The sequence below is a fragment of the Miniopterus schreibersii genome (assembly GCF_964146895.1).
Source record: "Miniopterus schreibersii genome assembly, chromosome: 15".
NCBI lineage: Eukaryota > Metazoa > Chordata > Mammalia > Chiroptera > Miniopteridae > Miniopterus > Miniopterus schreibersii.
The window spans coordinates 32,333,596-32,358,793 of record NC_138115.1 but is presented as its reverse complement, the minus strand read 5'-3'; the positions used below and the strand labels follow the sequence as shown (position 1 = coordinate 32,358,793).

The following is a 25,198-nucleotide window of genomic DNA, read 5'->3' as shown; positions in this document are numbered from 1 at the left end:
GTATTTTCATTACTTCATATTATTATTCTTAACCTTTGTCAGCTAGATATTTTATATTTGCCTGTTCGTCTATCTATCCCTTTAGAAAATTTAAATTTGTTACTTTTTTTAATGACTGCTTGGGTGAGTCATCATTTTTATTTTACAAACTGTAGTCCTTTTCAAATTGTATTGAGCAACCTTCAGTTTCAGCCCGTTAACTTTAATGACTCTTGAATAAGAACTTGATCTAAATCCAGATACAAGAGAACAAACCAAAGCATTAGTAACTTTGCTGTATATTGTTCCCCCGGCAACATAGAGACCTCCTTTGGGCTTCATTCTTCAGAATTATGTGTGTGAAATTTTCAAATAAAACGTCTCAGTATAAACTCTGAATTTTAGGCAATGGTTCTAAGATTTCTCTCATAACAACTTAATCAGAATTTTTTCTCCTTCTAAAAATGTCAGTGAGCCCCGCCTTTGAAATCCACAGGGTTCTTCCTGGCATTTCTTCATTTTTGATAAACATAATGTTTGTGGAGGCCCTGTGTATAGCATAAGGTGAAATTTCAGCTGACTCATGCATTAGATGGATTCATAAGATATTACCAAGCCATGCCTAGTCACCTTAATAAATATTTATGATTCAGTTTCTATATCTGTATGAACCTAGGTTATTGCCCCCAGGTTTCTATATAAATAGGTTGAGCTCTTCCTAGTGTCTTAGACTTGAAAATCTGAGATCTCATTGCCAAAAATAAAGATTGCAGGTATGATAGGCAGGTGGAAAGTGGAAAAAGCCAGCCCTGGGAAGGCATGTGCTTACATTACTGAGGGAGGGAAGAGAGAGGAGAGAAAGTCTACACTTTGGAGACCCAGCCCGAATGGTCACTTGGATTCTAATGCTCAGGAAGGAGGGCTTGGGGCTAGGGATGAGGTGATAGGAGCCTTGGCTCTACCCCAACTTGGGGCCACTTCTTTTCTGAGTTATAGTTCAGGAAGTCAGAGGAAGGAGCACAAATAAATGTGGTGAGGCATGGCACACATGGCAAAGTTTGCCTATCTGAAGCTGAGGAGGTAGCTGGAGCCAGAGGAGTAAGTTAAAAATCCCAGATTATACAATGAGTCCCTGAGCCATTTAAAACAGCAAGCCAGTTTGGCAAACATCGGTCAAGCCTCACCATTCGATTGACTCTGAACTACCTACCTTCTGGCATTTCCTGCCAGTTGAAAGTCTGCTTATCAAAAGGCTTTACATGTGCTAGTGAGATATAGCAGAACAGAGCGGTGTGGCCTAAGATCCACCGCTAGTGGAGTCATATAGATTCTGTGGGAAGTTTGTGATGCCTGCTTCCTTCTCCTTTCAGATTGTAAAAGTATCCGACAGTTGGACGTTGTGTTTGTGCTGGACCATTCAGGCAGCATATCTCCACAACAGCAAGAAAGCATGATCAACCTGACTGTCCGCTTGGTGAATAAAGCGGATGTTGGCAGAGACCGAGTGCAGTTTGGAGCCGTCAGATACTCTGACCAGCCTGAGGTTCTTTTCCACCTCAATACATACTCAACCCGATCAGCAGTCACTGAGAATCTGAGGAGGCGCAGGGACACCCACGGGAGCACCTACACTGCCAAGGCTCTCAACCGCACAGAAGTCCTGTTCACGGAGGAGCACGGCAGCCGCATCAAGCAAAACGTGAAGCAGATGCTGATCGTGGTCACGGACGGGGAGTCCCATGACCGAAGTCTTCTCAATGAAACAGCATCGAAATTAAGAGACAAAGGCATCATCATCTACGCAGTGGGTGTAGATAAGGCCAACCAAGTGGAACTTGAGGCTATGGCAGGGACTAAAAACAACACTATCCATGTAAGCAATTTCGACAAACTGAAAGATATTTACCTGCCTCTGCAAGACAGCATGTGCACCAATGCACAAGAGCGTAAGTGGTCCTTTTTAAACTTTCCATGGGGGTAACAGTAAAAATGCAAGCAAAACATAATTTAAGTCTTGGCTTCCAGTTACCGGGATATCGTGGGGTGAACATTTCTCTGCTTAGGCTACATATTTTTCTCATCTCTAAAACAAATGTATTAATTGAGCAAGATCCTAAAGGTCCCTTCCCACCACAGTATGCATTGAAGAGATGATAGAAGAAGCATTCCTTGCTCTCTTGCAACCCTGTTGCCTTTTTCTTGGCAGAAGGGAACTCTCCTTTAGAGAATATTCACCTCACCTTATTTCTTGGCAGTTTTGTGCTTCTCTGTTTGCTTAATGTTCTCAAGGTATTCACTGGACATCAGTTTCAGGCCAAACTCAAATGGAGAGTTTCATGGTTTAAAACAGATAAACTTTTGTCTTCAAACATCCAGGGCCCTCTCAATGGGATTGTAGGCATTCTACAGGGTCCTAGGAAGTGCGAGTGGTCTAATGTGCTTGGATGAGTATCACCAGTGCAGAGGAAGACTATGGGAGTTCAGTGCGGAATAATGGAGACTGGCTGCTAGGAATAAGGAGGGGAGGGGCCTCAGCTGATTCCACGAAGTACCATTGAGCTGGGATAGACAGGAGGCATCACAGCTGAGTGAGGCAAGGGTGAGATTTGCCACTTGAGGTCAGAGTAGCAGAGATTGATCAGTCATCTAGGGAGGCCTCCTTGGAAGGTGAGAATCCTGGCTGTGTATTGGCCCAGTCCTTCAAACCTGGCAAATGAATTAATCAACTAATTTCCTTCCTCCTTTCCTTCTTTACTCCCTTCTCTTCTTCCTTTTCTCTTTTCTTCTTTACTCTTTACCAGTTTAAAATCTACTTTTGAATCTAAAACAAATAACGTTCTAAGACTGACATTAACCCCTCTCCCATCCCTGTAAGCAGTTTAACCCCAAACAAAACCTTCTCCCCAGTCCTGTGTTAGATCGGCATTTGCTGTGCAGAATGAAACTATGTCTAACCACCATAGCTCTACCTGACGTACGTAAGCAATAAGTTCATCTTCTTGGTGTCAGACACTGAATTATGGTATCATCTTTAAGAAAAAAAGTATGACTTTTCCAAGGCACCAGGACCATCTTGATTCTTCTGCCTGTTCGAGCCTATCCCAGGACTCACACCCTGAAATCTGGTCTCCCTACCTACCATCCATATCACCACCTTCCAGCCCATTCTCAACATTAAGTGATCTTTCTAATACACACTAGATTGTCACTGCTCTGCTTACAGTTGACAATTTCTAAACTCTTGAGTTCCATCTGGCACCTGTCCACCTCTCTAATTCATCTATTGCCCTTCCCCTCTTCAGAATCTCTCCTGTCATTTTGAAATTCCTCCACATCTTTCCATACACCATTCTATCCACCACGGATTTACCAGCCCACCACTTCCTTTGGCTACATCTTACTTGTCTGGTATGTTTCAGCCTTTGTTTGCTAGTTTCCTGACCCAACACCAGACAGTGTCCCCACTTTGCCCCCCAACTCTTGTACCTTCTATTTCTCCTGATAGTAGCAGGTAACACATGTTTATGATGTCCTTATCTGTATTTGTCAGAAGACTATGAGCTCCTTGAGCAGGCTTGGCCTCTTGTTTATCATTGGGTCCCCACCAAATCTAGTACATTGCAAGGACTATAGTCTAATCCTAGCAATATGGGGGCTGTTTTATTCTCATTTCCCATGCCTACCTTTTGGAGGTAGATGCTGAGAATGACTTTGGGATGCAAGAAATTTATTAGGGATCCACACCTGTGAAAGAAAGGGGGAAAGCAGGATGGGCAGAAGTCAACAGTGATCACACTTGACAAAGCTTCAAACCTGGCTCTGCAGCCAGTATTGCCCATCTGAGTTGGATAAGGCTAAAACAACTAGGTCTTTTTATGACCTTTTCACTTAGTCCCCAGATGGGGGATGCCCTGGTAAGGGCATGGCCTTCGGCAAGGCATCACTCTGCAATGAAGCTGACCCTGAAGGAGCTGACAGCTAGAGGCTGTCTGCTGACAACACTCCCACAGCCGGGCAGCAGGTCCGACAGCAGGTCCTTCCTTGAAGGTCTATCTGAACAACCCATCACTGTGTCTGCTATACTTCCCTTGCAAGGAATTGTGTGTCAGTAAGCATTCCATTGTCTCAATTACTTTTAGTAATCACTTTAGTGCTGCTTCTACCCCAGCCATTGTGTATGATTAGAACTGAGGATCATTTCTTGGTTATGGGACATTTCACATTGGACTTTAGGAAGATGACCCCATGCCCTGTTTACTAACCATTAGCACTTGTTCCATGAAGTTTTAATATGTGGGCGATATTACTTTTAAAATTTTACAGTAGAAAAAAGTGCTGGATTTAAGGATAGAAAGGATCGAGAGGGCCAGGCACCAGCTTCCCTGCCTACTAATTGTGCACTTAGGCAAGTTACTTAATCTCTGGATTCCATTTTTGTATCTATAGAATTAGAATAATTGCTCATAAGGTGGTCATGAATATTAACTCTTACTGGATGCCAAAAACGTTTTAAACTTCCATCCTCTGAGTAGCTTTTATTGTCAAATGAATCATGTAAATAAAATTTGAAACAAAGTCAATTACCTTCTCCATCTTATTTTCCCTTCCCTTTGAGAAGCAATTGGTAGCTCTCTCTTCTGTTAACTTATCTCAATTTGCTACTAATGTGGATATTTAGTAAAACAATTTGAGTATTTGAGTAAAAGGGAAATTTAGAAGGATTCACGAGGAAAGTAATTGATTTATTTTTTCCAATTGCAGCCTGCAACATTCCAGAAGCTGATATGATTTTCCTCTGTGATGGCTCTAACATGGTATCTGATTCAGAGTTTGTTACCCTGACAACTTTCTTGTCAGACTTAATTGATAATTTCGACATTCAGTCTCAAAGAATGAAAATTGGGATGGCTCAATTTGGGGGCAACTACCAAGAAATTATTCAATTGGACAACTCTCTGGATAAAACCCAGTGGAAGACTAAGATTCAAGCTATCACCAAGAGCAATGGGCCTCCTCATATCAACTTCGCCCTTCACAAAGTGCGCTTTATGTTTGAGCCATCTGTTGGTGGGAGAAGAAATGCTGGTGTACCCCAAACTTTGGTTGTGATCACATCTGGGGATCCCCAGGAGAATGTGGCAGATGCTGTAAAAATCCTGAAAGACCTTGGAGTTTGTGTCCTGGTTTTGGGCATAGGACATGTTCAGAAGGCACAACTTCTGCCAATAACAGGCAATTCTGAAAAAATACTCAGCTTTCAAGACTTTAATAAATTAAAGAATGTGGAGGTGAAAAAAAGAATTGTCCGGGAAATCTGCCAGAGCTGTGGGAAAACCAGTAAGTGTTTTAAAGTGCTCTTTATTTGTTTTTGTTTAATTGCATCGTCCCAGTTCTCCACTTCCCAAGGTGTCTATGGGCTCGCTCTAGCAGAACTTAGTTTTAGAATAGTGTGCAGTGAGAATAGACCTCTGCTCTGCTTCCGGGAAATTTGGGATCAGTCAGCCTCCCTCAAAGACAAGGAAAAGGGTGCAGAGACTGGAGGAGGCCCTGCGTTGTATCCTCTGGTCGGTCCTGTCCCTTTCCTGTAATCCAGTATTTATGCCCCTCTTAGCATCTGGGATTCAGTCTTCTATTTCTATCTTTCCACTTCAGGAAGTCCTAGAACAATGCCTTGCACCCAGTAGGAACTAAGTAGAATAAATACTTGCTGATGGGAAGTTTTACTATGTTAACTTTGTTAAAGTATCTTGGAAGGGATTCTATGTATGTGTGTGTGTCTCTATGAGTACTTGTGTGTCCTCTTCTTTTAATGATGGCACTCATGTAATCCTATCATAGTAAAGATTTGAAGTGTCCTTACAGATTACTTAATTTCCAGAGATCACAAGCACAAATGGCTGCAAAGGCCAGGTGGGTAATGTGAAAGAGTCAAGGGGGCAGGGAGTGAAGAAATGAATATCTTTTACATCCCATTTGGATGCTCAACTAGAGGCAGATTATGGTGGTGGAGAGAGCCTTGGGTCCAGAATCAGAAAGCCAGGGTTCTAACCCTGACTACTTGCAGCCACTTCCATGAATTGCTGTCTCCTCATGTGTAAAATGAGCAAGTGGACAAGGTCAGAGGTGATCAAATGGCAACTTGCATCTGAATTGTGTTTGTCTTGTCTAGTGTGGACAACTTATTAAATTAGTTGACAGCTTTTAAAAACTGGAGATTTTACATTAAAAACATAGATTTCAGGCTTTCCTTTGAAAAAATCAGATGATCTGACAACACTGAGTCTCCTTTCCCACTTGGCTACTCTCAGTTGGAGCTGAACAGTGAACAGATGGGTCATTGCTCTCCATTCATTTTCTTCACTCTCTGCCCACTTCACTCCTTTACATTACATTACCCACCTGGCCTCTGAGTGTGTGACATCTGGAACAAATAATCCCTAAGGACAATTCAAATATTTAATGTTATGATTACATGAATCGTAATATGTCATCATTAAAGGAAGAAAATCTGCACAGGCACACACACACACACACACACACACAGCCAGTCACTGAGAATGAGACTGAACCATGATTAGAACTTCAGATAGCTATTGGAACTTGTGTTAGAGGAAGCACATGTGTTATATGTTGACTGAGCAGCCATTATCTTCCTTCTTGGACATTTTTTGGGTAGTAGAGACTCTCCCTCTCTGGGCCATGACCACTCTCCTTTTTCTGCCCTTCTTTGCTTCTATTTACTCATTAATCTAGTCTTGTTTCCCTTGGTCTGCAGATTGCTTTATGGACATAGTGGTTGGGTTCGACACATCCACTCACAGGCCTGGGCAGCTGTTGTTCCATGGCCACCCCCGGCTGGAATCATACCTCCCAGACATCTTAGAAGACATCACCTCCATCAGGGGGGTGAGTTGTGGGGCAGGAGCAGAGACACACGTGAATGTGGCCTTTAAGGTAAACAGTGACAAAGAATTCCCTGCCAAGTTCCAAATTTACCAAGAACCAGTATTTCACAGCCTTCTGCCAGTCACCGTCAATGGGCCAACTCATCTGAATGCACAGTTCTTGCAGCAGCTGTGGGACACATTTGAGGATAAATCTGCATCCCGCGGACAGGTATCCATGTCACATTCTATCTGCCATCTCTGCTTGCTCTCATGTTTCTCCCTCCCGATTATATATTTCATTTTCATGTCCTCCTATTCTCTGCTCTCTTCTTTCTCTAGGTGCTACTCATCTTTTCAGATGGTATCGGGGGTGAAAGCATCACAATGCTTGAAGATCAATCAGACAGGCTCAGAGAAGCAGGTACCTACTGAGTTGAAAATTTAAATGATGAAGTATGGAATGTGCTGAACAAATCTCTACCTTTTTAGGTGCTCCAGATCTTGAGATCTGTCTGGTCATTTGTAGCAGATGCCACGGTGTAGGTGCCTTGCCTGAACCCCTTTGACCAGCCTACACACTCACCTCCCAAATGCTGCAGATGTTGTGGCCAAGTGCTTACACCTGTGACCTTCCACAGACATGGACCCTTAACTGACCTGAACCATTACCTGATGCTCTGGGGGTGGGGGGGTTCACCACTTCCCACCTGGGAGTGAAGGGGGGCAATCATTGTACAAGGATGCAAAAGCCCAAGGTCAACTCTGATATAATTTATTTCCTCATGAATCAGGCCAAGGTGAAGACTCTACTGAGGCACATCCTTGCTTACAACTTCCCTTTCCCTTTCTGCATTCTCTCTTCCTCAGTAAACCACATACACACAAATTCTTCTCTCAAATTCAGCTTCTAGAGAACCTGATCTAAGATATTTCTTGTTACTTTTGATTTCCCATGTGGAAGATAGCAGCATGGAATTTGAAAAGCACTTCTCACTGTATATTCCCTGTTCATGTCATAGTTTCAGGCTGAGCTGGACGCTAAATGCAGAAGTTGAGAGTAATATCCAATGAGAGGAGGGAGGCTCCACAGATTGTCAGATGGGGTACATCGTTTGAGACTTCCTGGGTGTGGGCCCACACTGACATCTGGGATTCAGCTTCTGTGGGCAACCTCCCTAGAGGCCACAAAATGTCCTGCTTTATTGCCAGGTTGTATCACCCTCCCTTCTCAGATCCCTTCAACACCTTTGTACTGATCTTGGTATATTAAATTACTTAGTATGGCCCATGACACTTAGCAGGATCTGGCCCTGCTCCCCACCCCAGCTTTACCTCACCCCTCACACTCAGTGTTCCAGGCGTACAGGACCTTTTCCATTTTTCCTCCAATGTGCTTCACAGCCCCACTCCCCCAGTCCTTGCATATACTCTTTTCTTTTGCCTAGAACTCTTCCCACTCTCAGCTTCCCACCACCCATCTTTTCTCCACCTCCTATCTCTGTTTTTTTTCTTGACCAACTCTCATTCATTTTTTTAGGATCAGCTTAGACATCAGTTCTTTACAGAAACCTTCCACGACCTTCCAAAACTGAGTTAAGAGCTTCTTGTTTAGGCTCATAGCACCCTGATGTTTCTCTTAGAGTACTTGTCCCTTCTCAGAGCAACTGTCTTCCACCTGTCACCTCTTCCAGTAGACCAGACCTCTGTGGAGAGAAGGAGCATGCTATTCTGTTCATCTTGTATCCCTGATACAATAATTAGTATATTTGAGGCTCCTAAAAAGCAAGTATTTGTTTAATGAAAGGATGGATAGAGTGAATGAGCTAGTGAATGAGTTAATAAGTGAGTGAGTGAGTGAGTGAGTGAGTGAGTGAGTGAGTGAGTGAATAAATGAATAAGTGAACCCCCAGGTATGGCCAAGAGTTCAGCTGAGACTGAAATTACCCTGGGCTTTCCTCAGGCTCTCAGGGCCTAGGCTCCCAAGGATGTTTGGCAATGGAGATGACTTGAGAACGGTCATTAATTTACATTCAGTTAAATTCAGAAAAACTTGGAAGATGAACAAGAATAATGCCCTTTCTTAAAAATTGCTTTCAAATGCCTAAGAATTGCATCAAAATTGATGGTGAGATATTAAGCAGTTTTCTGTCAGTGTTTTTCTGTAGATTTGTAAATAGTTTCTCTTGCATACTTTTTCTTGGGAAATTTCACGCTACAGTCGGGGATCAGTGAGTACCTAGTGTGTGTGTTGACAATGCAGGCAAACCAGCTATTGAGTTCTTCATACCTCAAGAGTACTGCTTTCTGTTAGGTTTTTCCCCCCTTTCTGATTCTTTGAATAATGTTCACTGAGTTGCTTTTCTTCTTCTTCTTCTTCTTCTTCTTCTTCTTCTTCTTCTTCTTCTTCTTCTTTGTTGGGTGAGCAATTCCTTTGGTTTTATACCTGTCATTTTTACTGCATAGGACTTGATGCTCTGCTGGTCGTGTCGCTAAACACAACTGCACATGACGAGTTTTCCAGCTTTGAATTTGGGAAAGGATTTGATTACAGGACTCACCTGACCATTGGAAATAGACACCTGGGCAAAATGCTATCACAGTATCTGGTGAGTTTTTGAACAGAAAGTCCAGTTATTCAAAAGGCAATAGGAGCAAAACTGGAATCTTGATGAATATTCCCAAAGATGCCTTGATTGCCCTAAATTCAGTACATAGTCTTTAGTATGTAAAAATGTCTGAAAGACTAGAGCACCAATTTTTTTTTTTTTTGCATGCCCTTTTATCCTTTTGTTATTTCACCAAACGAATGCATAGGGAACTAGAAAACCAACCAGTCCTTAATCAAATAAGAAACACCACAGAGAGTCTATGCTACAGAAATCCGAGGGAACAGGAGACTCAACTAGGAACCAACCAGTCTTGTGCAAACTTGGCCTGTGGCCATCTATGCGGTGGGCATCCTTCCTATAAATAGAGATCATTTCCTTGGAGAGGTATGTTGCCAATGCAGTTGTTGCTACCCTGGCACCCTTTCTAAACTCTTCAGTCAAAAAGCACCTCTTATTCTCTGTAACCCTTTGCCCAAGGGGAGAGCATAAGCTTGTAGGTGGCGGATAATGATTTTTGTGAATACAGTTTTTATGTAATTGAGTTCCTGATAATTGTTGCTCAGTAAGCCTACTTTTTTTCAGGGAAACATTGCAGAGAGGACGTGCTGCTGTGCACTTTGCAAGTGCCCAGGGACTCCAGGACCTCATGGGGCCCGAGGACTACAAGGCTTGAAGGTGCCATTCTGTTGAAACAATTCTACTTAATAGGCCTTAGTTTAGTGTGGGTGGGACCAAGACTGAGACTGAGTAGTTGAATTTACAGCCTTCATTAGATGCTGATGTAATTGCCTTGGGCATTTTGTGTGAGTTCTGTCGTGTAGGAGCCAGTTCAGAAGGGCTCACTTTTGATGCTGCTATTAAGACTAACTCCCTTTTCTCTGATAGCTCCTTAGTGATATTGCTTTTTGATTTTTACAATTTATACTTTGTATCACTTTAGACCGTTCGAAAGGTGGCCATTTGTATGCCTTCTTGGGAGACGTGTCTGTTCAGTTCTCTGCCCATTTTTTAATTGTGTTGTTTGATTTTTGTTGTTGTTGAGTTGTATGAATTTTTTACATATTTTGGATATTAGCTCCTTGTCAGACATACTGTTTGTAAACATCTTCTCCCATTTGGTTATAAGAACCATATGATTTGACTCATATGTAGGATAAAAAACAGAAAGCAACACATGCACAAACAAATAAAAAGCTCATAAACACAGACAATAGTGTGGTGGTTACTGGAGGGGAAGGGGGGTAAGGGCAGGTAGAAGAGAGTAAAGGAGGTCAAATATATAATGATGGAAGGAGACTTGACTTTGGGTGGTGAACATACAGTGCAATATACAGATGATGCATTATAGAATTGTACACTTGAAACTTACATAATCTTATTAACCAGTGTCACCCCAATAAATTTAATAAATTTTTTAAAAGGTGGCAAGAGGTGTTAAAAATAATGGGGAAAGGTGTACTTCATCAGCAATAGAATGTGACTGAACTGCAAAAAGAGCATAGCATTGCAGATTAATAGCCCTTTAAAAACAAGTTATAAAAGATCATTTGCACAACAATAGCATAGATAAGTATATCATCATATTTTCATTCAATGGATTGCTCTAAAGTGTTGAAAATGAATGGGCTGCAGCTATTCACAACATGAATTTATTTTACAAACACAATAATGGCCAAAAAAACCAAAAAACAAAACACAGAAGAATAATATGGTATGACGCCATTTATAAAAAATTTGAAAACAGACAAAACTAACCTCTAGTGTGTAGGGATGAGTCAGTAGTGGAGTATAAAAAAAGGCAAGGAAGTATTCTCATAAAAGTCAGGAGGGTCCTCCCTGGGGTGGGGGTGGAATGGTTGGTGATTGGGATGGGCTCTGCATCTGGGTACCATCCCTGTCCTCCTTCTTGGCCTGGGTGGTGGCTACACAGATATTTACTTTATAATAATTAAGTTCTACCGTGGTATTTTATCTACTTCTATGCACTTTTTCTAGTGGGTTCTAAAGATCACAATTAAAAGAGTCTGGTTTGTCCTATTTTAAGAGACCAAATACAATGCTTCTTCCCGAGTACAGTATTCTCCATGCTTGCGGAAGGGTAATTTATCTTGGACATTTTACTGTTACGGTATTTTGTTGAGCACAGTTCCGTCTGATTACTTTGCTCGTGTCACTTACACTCTAAGAGCACAGCTCCCGTGTATGCTGAGCAGACAGCCAGGCCCTGTGTTAGAGGAGGAAAGAAAACCTCAATTGAAATCCTTGCTACAAATTAGCCATGAGGCAGTTAAGCCACACGTGGCGGAGGGAGAGAGGGTCGCCGTTTACATACATGGAACCTCGTTCTTGGGAGAAGTGCTTATTTTTCCTTGAGCTCTCAAAGAAGCAGAAGAAAATAAAATCTGTTTGGAAGTGTTATTGATTTGCCTGCTAAAAGAGTTATGGTGGCCACCGCTGTCCTTGATGTAAATCTCTGAGTCACAGAACTGGCCCTGACACCCTGAGTTGCAGGTGGATTCCGAAGGTCAGTCTCCTGTAGGTATCAGGAGGGTCACCTTCTGCAGAGACCTTCAGTGATGAATGTCAGACTCTCTCCAAACTCACAGCCACACCTGCAAAAATGACAACCGAGTTGGAGGGAGGGACTTACCTAAAATGCCTAATGACCTCACAAGTTTGCACTGATGGAAGATGGCTAAAGTTTAATTTTCTTTCTTTCCTCCCAGGGTCCTCTAGGTCTGAAAGGCACCAGGGGACACAGGGGAGAGGACGGAGACCCTGTAAGTTTTTGTGACTCACCCCCCACCCCCCACATTTAATGATTTTATTTTTATAGAAAGCTTTATTTTCTCCTAGAAGAGGTGGTGGGGTTTTGTTTATATATATTGTTTGCAGTTTTGGGGGGAAGTGGGTTGCTTTTCTTTACCTTTTTCCTTGTCTGAATCACAAGGCACTTGCTAACCCAATTTGAGGGCTGGGAAGGGAGCATGCTTACCTACGTGTTTTCTGGGATATTTTTATCAGTGGCAGGGAGCTAGGCACGCGCCTCTCTACCCCATGCAGCACTTAGTGTGTGGAAAGGGAAGCAGGCAAAGCACCCCCAAGGTGTGGAATCATAGTCACATGGCTCACAGAGGTTTTCGAACCTCAGTCTTTGTAGGGTCATTTTCATTTGGTTCATCAATCAGATCTTGGAAATGGATTCAGAGGAACTGAAACCACATGGTGGCTCCATCTGGGGTGGGAAAAGTTCAGGCAGCATCCAGTCTGCCTCTCCATCCCCCTAGAATCAAGGTCAGCTCCTCATTCTGGGCAGCGACAGCCTCTGGAGTCAGACAGTCAAGGGCTGGCCTAGATGTGAAACCTTAACAAGATACTTAACTTCCTGTTCTTCAGTCTCCCCATGTGTAAACATAAGCTCCTCTAAGACTGTAGCTTACAAAATGAACACTGTGCTCCAAGTCACCCACCCTGTACCTGCAGAGAGGCCTTGGAGCCCACCCAGTCAGCATAGAAGGATTTGAGTGTGAGGACTCGTGTCACAGTACTGCCTGGCTGTGAGCCCACGGCTGGCTGAGACTCCAGTCAATGGGAAGCTGGAATCTTTCAGCACTTCTCAGCAACCTGTGGCCGTGGGCCAGGCCTCCTACTTTACTGGGAGTAATCCTCAGAATAAAGAAAGCAAAGCAGGCGGAAGGAAAATCATTTCTCCTCTCACCTCCCAAGATGGAGTGAATTAAGGTCATTGCTAAAAAATTATTTATCCATACAGCAGACCTTTAAGCAGGTGCTCTACACCCAGATCTGAGCCAGGCACAAGGGACACAGTAGGGAAAGGGGTAGCCGGGGGTTCCTGCTCAAGAGGAACACAATACTGTTCCTCTCGAGATGCATTTCACTCTAGCATCTACCTGTATTGAAATATTTCCTGGGAGAAGCAGGATGGGTGGGAGATGCCCAGGTCATTGACCTTGAGTGTTCTTCCTGCGTGGCTGGTTAGACTTTGGGGATCTTCGACCTGGTAGGCCTTCCCTTGAGCACTGGCTTAGAGTAGTGACACTTCCCATCAACTGCTTCTACTCGGCTCCAGTCCCCTGGCACTGATTTGCTTCTGTACCATGAGCCATGCTTACTTTTCCAGGGCAACGTGAAGGCCCTGGACAAGAGTTCAGGGCCAGCATGTCTTACCAGAGAGGTTGGAATATGGCTGGAAAGTGAGGCGACTTCTAAACCTGTGGCTGTGCCCTGTGATGAGGCAGTGAAGTGACTGAGCTCATCCTGCACCTTTGTGTGATCTTGGATCTGAAAAGAAGACTGACAGGAAAAATGTTTGAATAGAGGGGAAAAAGAGACTTAAATGAATGAGCTGGTGTGAGGATTTGTTTGTCTAAAGGTCACAGTGCCCATGAGCTCTAGCTTCACTCTCAGAAAGTAAACTGCTGGCAGCTTCTGGCAAAAGAATCACTTTGGATATCTGTTTGGATACTTTCTCTTAGGGAACACGAGGAGAAACTGGACCCTCTGGAGATAAAGGGATTGTAGGATGTCCAGGGCAGTCTGGTCAAAAGGTAAGGCTCTGTTGGGAATGTTATTTTAAATTCTCCTCAACATCCTCGCCTTCTGCCCTGCATTCCTTCCCTCGTTTTCTGTCTTCCATTTCCTCTTCCTCTCTCCCTTTCTCCAATTGCATGTTAGTTGCCTCATCTGCAGATTACTTACATTAGTCATCTCAAGGAGTTTTGAGCATTAATTAAGTTATACCTATAACCTCTTTGTGGTTGTAGAGCTAAAAGTAACTAAAGAAATACACGATCACTGCCTTTAGGGAGGCAGCCCCTTCCTGCTGCAATAGTCTAGGATCCCACATTCTGACTTCAATATGTCACTGAGAGATGTTCACTCTTTTACAGGGAACCAGAGGACTTCCTGGGTCAAAGGTACTGTAGTTTCTTCTCAAACTGCATGTCCTCATGGGATGAGTTTCCCAATAACTGTTGGGCAGGGATCTCCTTTGCCTGACTGCTACCCCTTGTTGTGCCTCAGGGAGAAGAGGGAGAAGATGGGCTAGCCGGCCTCGATGGGGAAGAGGTAAGCCATTTTCCTTCAAGTTCCATAAAATTAGAATGAGGTTGATATGTTTTTTAAATGGGAATTTTGTTTTCCTTGTCTTTTAGGGCCTTTGTGGATTTCCTGGAAAAAAGGGGGCAAAAGGTTATGCAGGATCTCAGGTAACACTTTTCAGTACATCAGAGCAGGAGAACTTGGTAACAGAGACAGTCTTAATTGCTGTGTCAGTGGTTATTAGGGATAAAATTGACAGCTGACTTAACTGCGTAATGAAGGCCCGTTACCATCGAATAGGTGCTGCATTCGGTTCGAAACAAGTGGGTAACTATGTAATTTTCAAGAATTTCCAGCTAGAAATTTCAAGGCGTGAAAGGATCCTCTATGGGCATGTTTTCCAGAGGTCTGAAAATGAGTGCTTTTGCCTGTCAGCAGCTTTCATGTTCTCTTCATTGCATCAGGAAAAAATTAAAAAAGCAAGAGACAACATTATTTTGGTGGTCTTGGTATAGCAAATCACAGTGAAACATTTATTTTTAAATTTTAAATTCATTTCAAAAATTAATAATTTTTTAAATTTTGAATTCATTTTATGAATTAATATGTGCTTACCTGGTTTCAAGCAGCTCTGCTTTTATGTTCTGATACATTTATTTATCAATTGCTTTTGAATGCCTGAGGTGTGCCAGGCACTGTGTTACATACCAAAGAATCAGAAATGAACCACACTGTCTTTTGTCCTCAAGGATTCTACAGTGCAGTTTGGGAGACAGACATATTAATAGCTAATGGCAACACAGAATGTGATTGGGGCCCAGCTAAGGGTCCTAACTCAGCAGGGTGGGGAAGGAGTTCAGGAAATCTCCCTGGAGGAAATGGTCCCTGGGTTGAAGATGAATAGGAAGTAGCAAGACATGGAGGAAAGGCATTCCAGAAGGAGGGAACAGCATGAACAAAGACATGGAGGGTTGGGACACTGCAGTTGTTCTGCCTGGTGTGAGTATTAGAGTGGAAATAGAGAGAGGTCATGTTCAAGAGGTGGTGGGAAGAGATCGGGAAAGCACTGGTGTCATACAGAGGAGATGGGCTTTTAACCATTAGGGAATAGGGAGCCTTTGAAAGACTTTAAGCAGGGGGATCACGATTGATTTGCATGTTAGAGATATTACTTGGCAGTCGCGTGGAGGATATGTTGGAGATGACACAGGTGCAAGGCAAAGATGAGAGGTGAATCTGTAACAATCAAGGTGAGAAGTGATGAAACCTTCAAGTAAAGCAATGGCAGGAGAACAGAAACAGAACATATTAATGGCATGGCAGAGCCCAGATTGGAGTGAGCACCTAGGGTACAAAATTTAGGGAAGCCTCAGTGTGCACAGAGTGAGTGCTTCCCTAAATTTTGCATGGCAGGTGACTTGCTTATTTCATCCTAGTCCTGGCTCCAGGACATAAGATCTCCAGATCTAGGTGACTAGAAGACAAGGAAGTTAGTCAGTCCAAATGCCTGTAAGGATCATGGCTTGGACAAGTTGAGTTGGGAAAAATTAAGTTTGAGTTGAGAATGGAACATCTTAATGGAACAATTTAATTATAGATGCCAGAAGTTGCTAGACTGGCTGGGGTGTCCAATACAGTACCCAGTAGCAATATGTAACTATTCAAATTAATTAAAGTGATAATTTCTGCTATTTGGTTGCACTACCACATTTCTTGTGCTCAGTAGCCACATATGGCTAGCGGTTACCATATTGGACAGCGCAGATCTAGAACATTTTCATCTCTACCAAAAGTTCTGTTGGACAGCACTATGCTAGACTATGAGGGTGTTTCCCCCTGCTCAGCCTCACTACAGGTAATACTAACCTTAGGTTTAGAATTAGACTTAGTTCTGCTTGAGGAGTTGGAGGGAACCTGGCTGGGGCAAAGGAACATGGATCATTTTATATGATTGATTTCCTCCCCTCAAAACACACACAAAACTTGACATTTTAATATTATTATGAAACCCTCCTACAAGCTAACTCAGAAACTCATTTTATTCTTTCAGGGCAGCCCAGGTGCCAGAGGCCCCCCTGGAGAATATGGGGAGAAAGGCTTCCCAGGGGATCCTGTAAGTTACTAGGACCCAGATGACTCTGAATTTCTTGTTCCACAGTTCTTATTTCCTTTCCCTTGTGTCTCCTGCTAACCTGTAGGCAAAGGCTTGTCTTGGGAGTGGGGGAGATAAGTTGACTGAGGTTTATTTGATTGGGAAAGATCTGTCTGCTTCTGATTTGGGCTGATTACATACAAAATTCAGAACTGGGAACTTAAGTTCCATTTTATTCATCCTTGTGGTATATTGAGACTTTTAAGTTCTTTTGGAGGAGAAATTTCCCTTCTATCTTGCAGATTACCTAGATGTGGACTTGATTACAGGGGAATCTGTTGCACAGTTCAGGAAGCGGCATAAGCATGTTTGGACTAGTGCATCAATGAAGTTGTCAACACAGAGAAAGGAAATTCTTCATAGCTTCAGCATGCACTCTAATAAGTCATCATTCATCACCATGCCCCTTTCAAACTTGGGAAACTATTACTCTCATTTTTTCCAAAAATCTATGAGTTTCAAATATGGAGGATTTTTCTCACACCCTTCATCACTTAATCCAAGTTATCTTAGTACTTGAACAATGTACTATTTTGCAAAAAAGAAAAAGATGATTTTTTTAAAAAAAAATTCTGAAATGCTTTTTATTTCTTCCTCTAGGGTAACCCAGGACAAGACAGTAACATCAAAGGGCAAAAGGGCTTCAGAGGAGAACAAGGAAGACAAGTAACTGGATCTGTTTTGCATGAGTTGATTAATTCAAGCTTAGGCTTTCATAAAGTCTAAATTAATTATTTAGTAAAACATGTAATCCATCTGTAATTGATAAACTCCCTTAAGTTCACATGGAAAAGAGCCTTATGTCTGTAGTAGGTTATACTACTATGGGCAAAATTACTACGTTTCTGGCAGGTGATATATGGGCAAACTGGTAATAGCAATGCACGCTGCTATACCATTTTCTTCTTGAATGGATACATACCCAATAGTGTTAATATGCAGAGTCTAGTATCACGCTTTTGTTCTGCTGTTTTAATAGTGCTTGTGGTTTTGATGCTGATGCCTTTATAATTTATTTAGAATCATTTGCTTTATGATCTTGGGGAACTGTTGTATTTCTAGGGTAGAACCGGACAGAAAGGGACACAAAGCAGTCCTAATTCCATAGGACGTGGGGTGAGTATTTTTATGGACATTTATTTCCCCTCCTTACCCTCTGATGATGCCACAGAGGCATTCCGAATACTTGTTGCTGCAGAGTCAGTTGATCCAGGGCTAATACACTGGCACTACTGACATTTTGGGCCAGATAATTTGCTATGAGAGGCTATCCTGTGCGTTAGAGACTATTTTGCAGCATCCCTGGCCTCTACCCACTAGATGCCAATAGCACCTTCTCCCCCAGTTGTGACATCAAAAAATGTCTGCAGATATTGCCAGATGGTGGTGGTGGATGGTGGGGAGTTGGGTGGGAGCAAAGTTGCTCCTGTTTGAGAATCACTGGGACACAATTTGCTTGCCCCTTTCTCCCTCCCGGAAGCCTTTGAATGTCTTTGAGGAGAGTCAATGACTTAACGTGAAAGCCCTCCTCCAGTAGCTTAGCATCTCTGAGCTCATATAAGAATATTATGAACTGGGTAAATGCTCTTCATATATGGCCGGGGGGGGGGGAGAGAAGAAACACAGATACCTTTATCCCGAATGAACCCAAACACTGGTGATTGATGGCAACCTCAAGATCTTAGTGTAACTTTATAGCAGCTCATGGGATATCAAGACTAAAAAATGATTCTAGGTTTTCCCTTCTTTTTAAGGAATAGCCAAGAAATCACTTTTCTCTTTGTGGACTACTACAATTAGAGATGATATTGCTAAAGTGTGAGAAACCACTTTATCAGGCGCTCAGCATGGAGCTCATAAGCAAAGAATATTGTACAATGTCCTGCATCTGGCCCTGAATTTTGTTCAAGAGGGAACAGAAAATACTTGGCTTTCTTTTTTATTACAATCTTGTAATCTCATCACTTAGAAGGCTGGGACTGATTGCCTTTCTCTCTGGGATAGTTAGTAGATTAATGTGTTTTAACTTCCTCTTGCCCTTGTTTATCTTGAATCATAGTTCTTAAGGGAAAGGATCTATGGTAGGATGGCTTAGGCTTCCCAGGGCTTCTGGTAAAATTCTTTGGGTCTTTGCCCTTTTTTCTACACAAGAGAATAAAAATCAGAAGCAAGAGAGCAGCAAGATGCTCTAAATGCTATAAATTTTAAAGCTAAATATGTATTCTTGTTGGTTTAATAAAAAATACTTTTAGTTTGAAGTAACTTTATAACTGTCGCTATCAACCAGGCAGGGGATTACTTTTGGAAGCACCAGCCAATTACTCTAAATCAGTGATTTTCATTCAGTGTGCTGCAAGTTTTAAAATATGCAATACCTGACTACTTAGTCAGGGACTGACCTCTTTTCCTTTAGATTGTCAAATTAAAAAAATGACAGCAGCCAACACAACAGCCCTCCTGTGTGAATGTCCTGTCTTGAACCATAAATATATAGGTGATGTAATAGAGTTGTGTCTTATTTGTCACATTGCATAATAAGGCTGCCTCTGATTGGTTAATTCTTGGCACCAGAAATCCTTATGTACAAGTATAGGCACCTGATTTTTTTAAAAAGTCACTTCAGAGCAAAAAAGGTAGGTAATTACTATTATTATTTTTTTTGGTAAAGCAATCAAGATTTAGATTGGCAAAAAATAGAATCTATTTTTGGTGTGCTACAGAATTTTAGTAATTAGTTTATGTGTGCCATGAGATGAAAAAGGTTGAAAGTTGCTACTCCGAGTCACTCCAAGGACCAGAGGCTCTCAGCCTCCCTCCCCTATCTTCATTCACTTCCCCGCCATCTCCTCCTTTGTAATCTCTTTTCTCCTGAATTAAATCAGGCAATGTGAAAAGAAAAGACCAAGCTTTTCCACCCTCTCCCCCACCTTTTCAGTGAAGGTCAGAATTCTCTACAAGGGTGAGAGAATCTTAAGTGGATGATAAACTCTAAACACACACACACACCCCTAAGACTTTGCCTCCTACTGACACAATTTCAACTTATGTAAATTGCTGCACTGGCTGTTGCAAAAAAAAAAAGATTAATGTACTGAGAACCAGAGCATTTAAAATCACATTCCAGGTTCCACTATCTTTTGCCTGCCACACACATAAAATACTTACAATAATAATAGTATGTATTTATACTTCTCTAGCATCTATTTTATGCCAGATGCTAATCAAATTACTTTCAAGTATTAACTCATTTAATCCTCATAATAAACATGTGAGGTAGATACTATTATTATATCTAGTTTACAGATGAGAAAAATCAGGGAACCTTGGGCAGTTTAACCAGGATCAAGGTAGATAGTAAGTGGTAGACGGAGGTTAGAACCCAGACTATTGCACTCTGGAGTTGGGGCTCCTAACCACCCTGACTAAAGTTTATTATGCAGATGCTCTATGCCACACAGACTTTAAAGGGGAGAGTTAAGCTCAAGACTGCCTGACTTCTAAGGACATGAATGAATGAATGAATGAACGAACGAATGGAATTTTTAAAAGTATTGTTTTGTATCTGAAGCAATCATAGCTGTTTATCACAACACAATGTAAGTTAATGGTTGAGATGTTCCAGGGCTCCAAGAGGCAGAGCTGGGAGGTGGGGAGGTGAGGGCATGGACATTGTTGCTGTCTAGGGAAAAAGAAGTTAGCATCTGGGGCCTGAGTCACCTTCCAGCTTGGCTGCCCTATGGAAAGGAGCGGGTGTGGCAAAGACAGCCACTAGGCGGTGAGCCTGAGCTGGCAACGTGCAGCCGCTTCTGGATAGATGCCGACTGATTTCAGCTTCAGAGATCAGCCTGGCTTTTCTCAGATGAACCTGGAAGTGCCATTTGGACCACAACATGGTTGAACGGACCTCATTAATCATTTTCTCCTTGTAGAATTCCATGGAAACAACCCCCGTGGGCCCATATGAAGCACTGCATCTAACACATTTTTACTCTCCCACTAGACACACTCAGGGGCCCAGGACAGAGATGGGTTGTGGCACAGGCTGTTCTCACACAGGAAGCCTCTGATGAGCAGAGAGGGCTTTGTGGGACTTGCTGGAGAGGAAAGGTCAAAGACAGGTTCTTCAGGATCGGTTGACTCCCCAAACAGCCTCCTAGGTAATTGTCAGAGGCTGTCAGACTGGAGCTGGCTCTATAATGACATTTAGATCGGTTTATAATCAATCCCCCAAATGTTAATCAGTAATTAAGTGCCTAGTGTGAAAACTCGTCTTTGGAAAGTGCCTCAAGGAAGCCATTATTTTGAGCTGCTTGTTACTTACACGTCTATCAGAGAATAAGGCAGGCTGATTTGCCTCTAAGGAACCTCCATCCAGACACCCAGACACTAACACTTTGCCTTTTCTTCCAGGGAAGAGAAGGCCACAGGGGGCAGCCTGGCGCCCCAGTGAGTACCTGCTGCGTCCTGTCCAGGGTGGTAGATGAGGCCAAGGAGATTCTCACAGACGAGTGCACTGGGGATGAGTGAGCATTTGACAAGGATGTTGTAGGAAGTGCTGAGCATTGGACATGATCCCCATTGACTGGGAAGGGAGAGGGGATCAGCTCAGATGCCAGGAACAGGATGGGCCTGACCTAAGGCAAAGCCTTGTCACAGCACTTCATAGAAAAGAGGACCTGTGCTGTGCACCTCAATGCTTTTCACGTGCACTGGGAATGGACTGCAGTAGAGTGAAATTCTTTATTAGAATTAGAAACAACCTTGCTGTGCTGTAGTACCAGGAACTATAAGGGGAAGACCCATGTGGAAACTGTGCGGAGAAAACCTTCACACTGAAAACTCTCTCTCTTCAGGGGGTTCCGGGAAATCCTGGACCTACAGGTATACAGGGAGCTGAAGGATTACAAGGCCCACAGGTGTGTTGGAATATTTCATAAATATTGATAAATAATGCTGGGTGGTTCTGATGGGAAGATGGCAGGTCATTCTGTATAAAAATAAATAAGTGAGAAATTTGGAATCTAGCCCCACCCGCCCCCGAAGTACTTGTCTCTGGAGTTCTACATTTCCCATTGCGGTGGGGGAGTTTTGCTCCATCTAGCCTGCTCCTACATTCGCAGCTCACCGATAAAGGCATGTTCTGTGCTCACCTGGTATTATGTCTACATGCTAGTAACAGTGAATTAGTAAGACCTTAATATTTTATTAGTAATCAGTATCAGGATCAACAAATTGTTTTTCCTTAATTGAGGTCCTGCAGTCAGACTCCCATGAAAGAAAGTTAAGAATTGGAAGCTGTTATTCAACTCACCTAAAGCTAACTCCGTAGGGGTGACCTTGCATCTGGAACATCATTGATAGAGCTTTATGTGAGACATTTGTATTTTTTCTTAGTCACATCATTAGTGATACTGGCATCACAGTAAGGACACGTCTGTCTCTCTTCCACGTAAGAAAGATGCTAGGGTCATTGCTAGAGAATGCCTTTGTAACATGTAGGTATTTAGTCACCTTATGAGTCCACTTTCAGCCTGAACTTACCTAGAAGGACCTATGTAGATGTGTCCATTCTAAGACCTTCCTAAGAGTTCATTTTTCTTCTCGAAAGTTCCATATTATTAATACTAAACTGGAATATGGAATTCTCTTGAGTAGTTCTGGGATCCCTGAACCAAGCCACCAGGTAGCAGATCCTCAAGATTAAATAACCATGGGACCAACCTAGATCCACCCCCAGGCTTTGTGAGGAGAGGGCTGACATTGCCTCAGCCACGCCCACGTCCTCTGATACATAAGCAGTGAACCAAGGGAGCCCAGTGGCTCCAACCACCATTTGCATGGGGCAGCCAGTGCATTCTACAGCTGGTCTATGAGAGTGAGAAACACTACCAGCACCTCGACTTTTCCTCTGATAGACCATATGAGAACCATGCATTTGATGCTAATTATGGCAGAAAATGTGCCTCTGATGGGGTCTGCTGCTAAAATATCCTTTCATGATAACTTAAAACAACTTTGCTTTCTATTTTACACATTGAAAGCACTTTGACCCAAGGAAACTGCTCCATGAAAGGAGCCATCTGACCATTGCTTGTGTCTTACTTCCTTCTTCCATGTGTTTTATTTCTCTTTTTGGTCTCTTTTTCATTTCTCCCTCTCAGAGAAGGATGAAGGTTTTATACCCAAGCTGGGAATCCCTAAACTCTGTACTCCTGAGGATGGGCCTCCCCTCAGTTCCTTTCTAAGTACTGCTTAATCTCCTAGTTTTGGCTTTTCAAAGGGTTAGACTGTTGCTTTTCCATGCTTTAACATGGAGGTGTTTCAAAAGCACACTTGAAGAAAGTAACTTCTCATTGACTTCATTGCACTATTTTTCTTTTGTTGCCACAAAGGGATTAAATGGAATTCCTGGCAGGAATGGAGAGAAGGGAAGCGAGGGGCCTAAAGGACCTCAGGTAAGTGACTCAGAAACGTTAGTCAGTTGTCTCCAATCTTTATTTCTCTTGCTTCGGAAACATCTTCATATATAGTTTATTTTATGTTATCTACATAGGGAGTATTTCACTTTTGAATTAACTTGGGACAAATTTTTAGCACGGCTCAGAATCCTTGTACATAGCTTAAGCACCCCTCTTTCTCCTTCCCTGGGATTTCACACAGAAAGTGCAGACCCATTGTATCAGCCTGTAGACAGCATTTGGAAGAGTACACATCTTGCTGACTCATGCACGTTTCCAAACCTGATAGGTTATTCTGGTTTTTCTAAAGTTTAAAAATTATCTGGGCCATGCATTCATTTCTCCACTGACTGTAGATATTTGAAATTGCCTCTACAAAGGGTCCTTACTACTACAATTTATTTAATTTCCAAATTCAGCTTTGAATTCACCCTCTGAATCTACTTGGTTCCTGAGTTTCAGACGGTGAGTAATGAGAGTTTGGATGGTGAGAGATTCATATGAAAATTGTTCTGAATCTATTCAATTCTTCAGCTCAGCCGGCGAGAGTTCAGAAGGCTAGGGATACCGGTGTTTGCTCAGTTATCTTCCTGGCACGCTTGTCAAAGACCCCTTTGCTCATTTTCAGATTGGGAAACTGAAACACATTCAGCACACTGTTTTGTATGTGTGCACAGTGCAGCGCACAGACGTGCGGATGACAGCACAGTATCCGTTCAACAAAATCAGTGCGTTGCAACACATTCAGAAACAATGTGTGTCGAGTCAAAGGCCCCGTGTGGACAGTGGTGTCCTTGCAGATGAAGACTAGTGGTCTTCAAACCAGGACTGTAGCCTGAGTCATCTGGTTTCAGCCCAGATGTCTCTCTCCCCTGGGTGGCTGGGTTCCTTGTTAAGAAATCAAGGAGCTGTTGGAGATGACATGTAGAAAAGCTGAACTCATCTAATGGGTTTTCTAAGAATCGCTGCAATGCTGCATTTCCATTTCCCATTTTCTTTCAGGGCTCTCCTGGGCCACTGGGAGCTGAAGGGAGTATTGGAAGACCTGGACCTTTGGGGAAAAAAGTATGTGTTATTTCTTATTGATTTCAAATACTGAGAGGAAAATCATCTCCATTCTTTTCTTGATTTTCATGTTAATTCCTCATGTGTTTGAATCCAGGCACCATAAACCACCCACCAGCTTTTTGCTAATAGATGGATGGGATTCTATCTATCTATCTATCTATCTATCTATCTATCTATCTATCTATCTATCATCTATCTATCTATCTATCTATCTATCTATCTATCTATCATCTATCTATCTATCTATCTATCTATCTATCTATCTATCTATCTATCTATCAATCATCTATCTATCATCTATCTATCTATATCTATCTATCTATCTATCTATCTATCTATCTATCTATCTATCTATCTATCTATCTATCTATCTATCTCTATCTATCATCTATCATCTATCTATCTATCTATCTATCTATCTATCTATCTATCTATCTATCTACCTATCTATCTATCTATCATCTATCATCTATCTATCTATCTATCTATCTATCTATCTATCTATCTATCTATCTACCTATCTACCTATCTATCATCTATCATCTATCTATCTATCTATCTATCTATCTATCTATCTATCTATCTATCATCTATCTATCATCTATCTATCATCTATCTATATCTATCTATCATCTATCTATCTATCATCTATCTGTATCTATCTATCATCTATCTATCTATCTATCATCTATCTATCTATCTATCTATCTATCATCTATCATCTATCTATATCTATCTATCATCTATCTATCTATCATCTATCTATCTATCTATCTATCTATCTATCTATCTATCTATCTATCATCTATCTATCCATCTGTCCGTCTGTCTATCCACCTACCCACCTACCTACCTACCTATTTATTTATTACTGACTTTGTTGGGGTGATATTGGTTAATAAATTATACAAGTTTCAAGTGTACAATTCTGTAATACATCATCTGTATATTGCATTGTGTGCTCACCAGAGTTTAGTCTCCTTC

General features: G+C 42.1%; 1 protein-coding gene across 1 annotated transcript in view; it reads left to right on the top strand.

Moving 5' to 3' along the window:
- COL6A5 (collagen type VI alpha 5 chain) overlaps nucleotides 1-25,198 on the top strand; it is a gene marked incomplete at both ends in the record, with an annotated part of 82,765 nt that overhangs the window by 13,008 nt on the left and 44,559 nt on the right. The window contains 18 exons of the mRNA XM_081159145.1: nucleotides 1,350-1,925; nucleotides 4,741-5,316; nucleotides 6,755-7,095; nucleotides 7,206-7,287; nucleotides 9,330-9,472; nucleotides 10,058-10,150; nucleotides 12,202-12,255; nucleotides 13,972-14,043; nucleotides 14,386-14,412; nucleotides 14,519-14,563; nucleotides 14,650-14,703; nucleotides 16,587-16,649; nucleotides 17,289-17,354; nucleotides 17,751-17,804; nucleotides 21,099-21,134; nucleotides 21,542-21,604; nucleotides 23,081-23,143; nucleotides 24,149-24,211. Coding sequence (XP_081015271.1) covers nucleotides 1,350-1,925; nucleotides 4,741-5,316; nucleotides 6,755-7,095; nucleotides 7,206-7,287; nucleotides 9,330-9,472; nucleotides 10,058-10,150; nucleotides 12,202-12,255; nucleotides 13,972-14,043; nucleotides 14,386-14,412; nucleotides 14,519-14,563; nucleotides 14,650-14,703; nucleotides 16,587-16,649; nucleotides 17,289-17,354; nucleotides 17,751-17,804; nucleotides 21,099-21,134; nucleotides 21,542-21,604; nucleotides 23,081-23,143; nucleotides 24,149-24,211 — 2,471 coding nt within the window. The remainder of the gene's footprint in view (nucleotides 1-1,349; nucleotides 1,926-4,740; nucleotides 5,317-6,754; nucleotides 7,096-7,205; nucleotides 7,288-9,329; nucleotides 9,473-10,057; nucleotides 10,151-12,201; nucleotides 12,256-13,971; nucleotides 14,044-14,385; nucleotides 14,413-14,518; nucleotides 14,564-14,649; nucleotides 14,704-16,586; nucleotides 16,650-17,288; nucleotides 17,355-17,750; nucleotides 17,805-21,098; nucleotides 21,135-21,541; nucleotides 21,605-23,080; nucleotides 23,144-24,148; nucleotides 24,212-25,198) is intronic.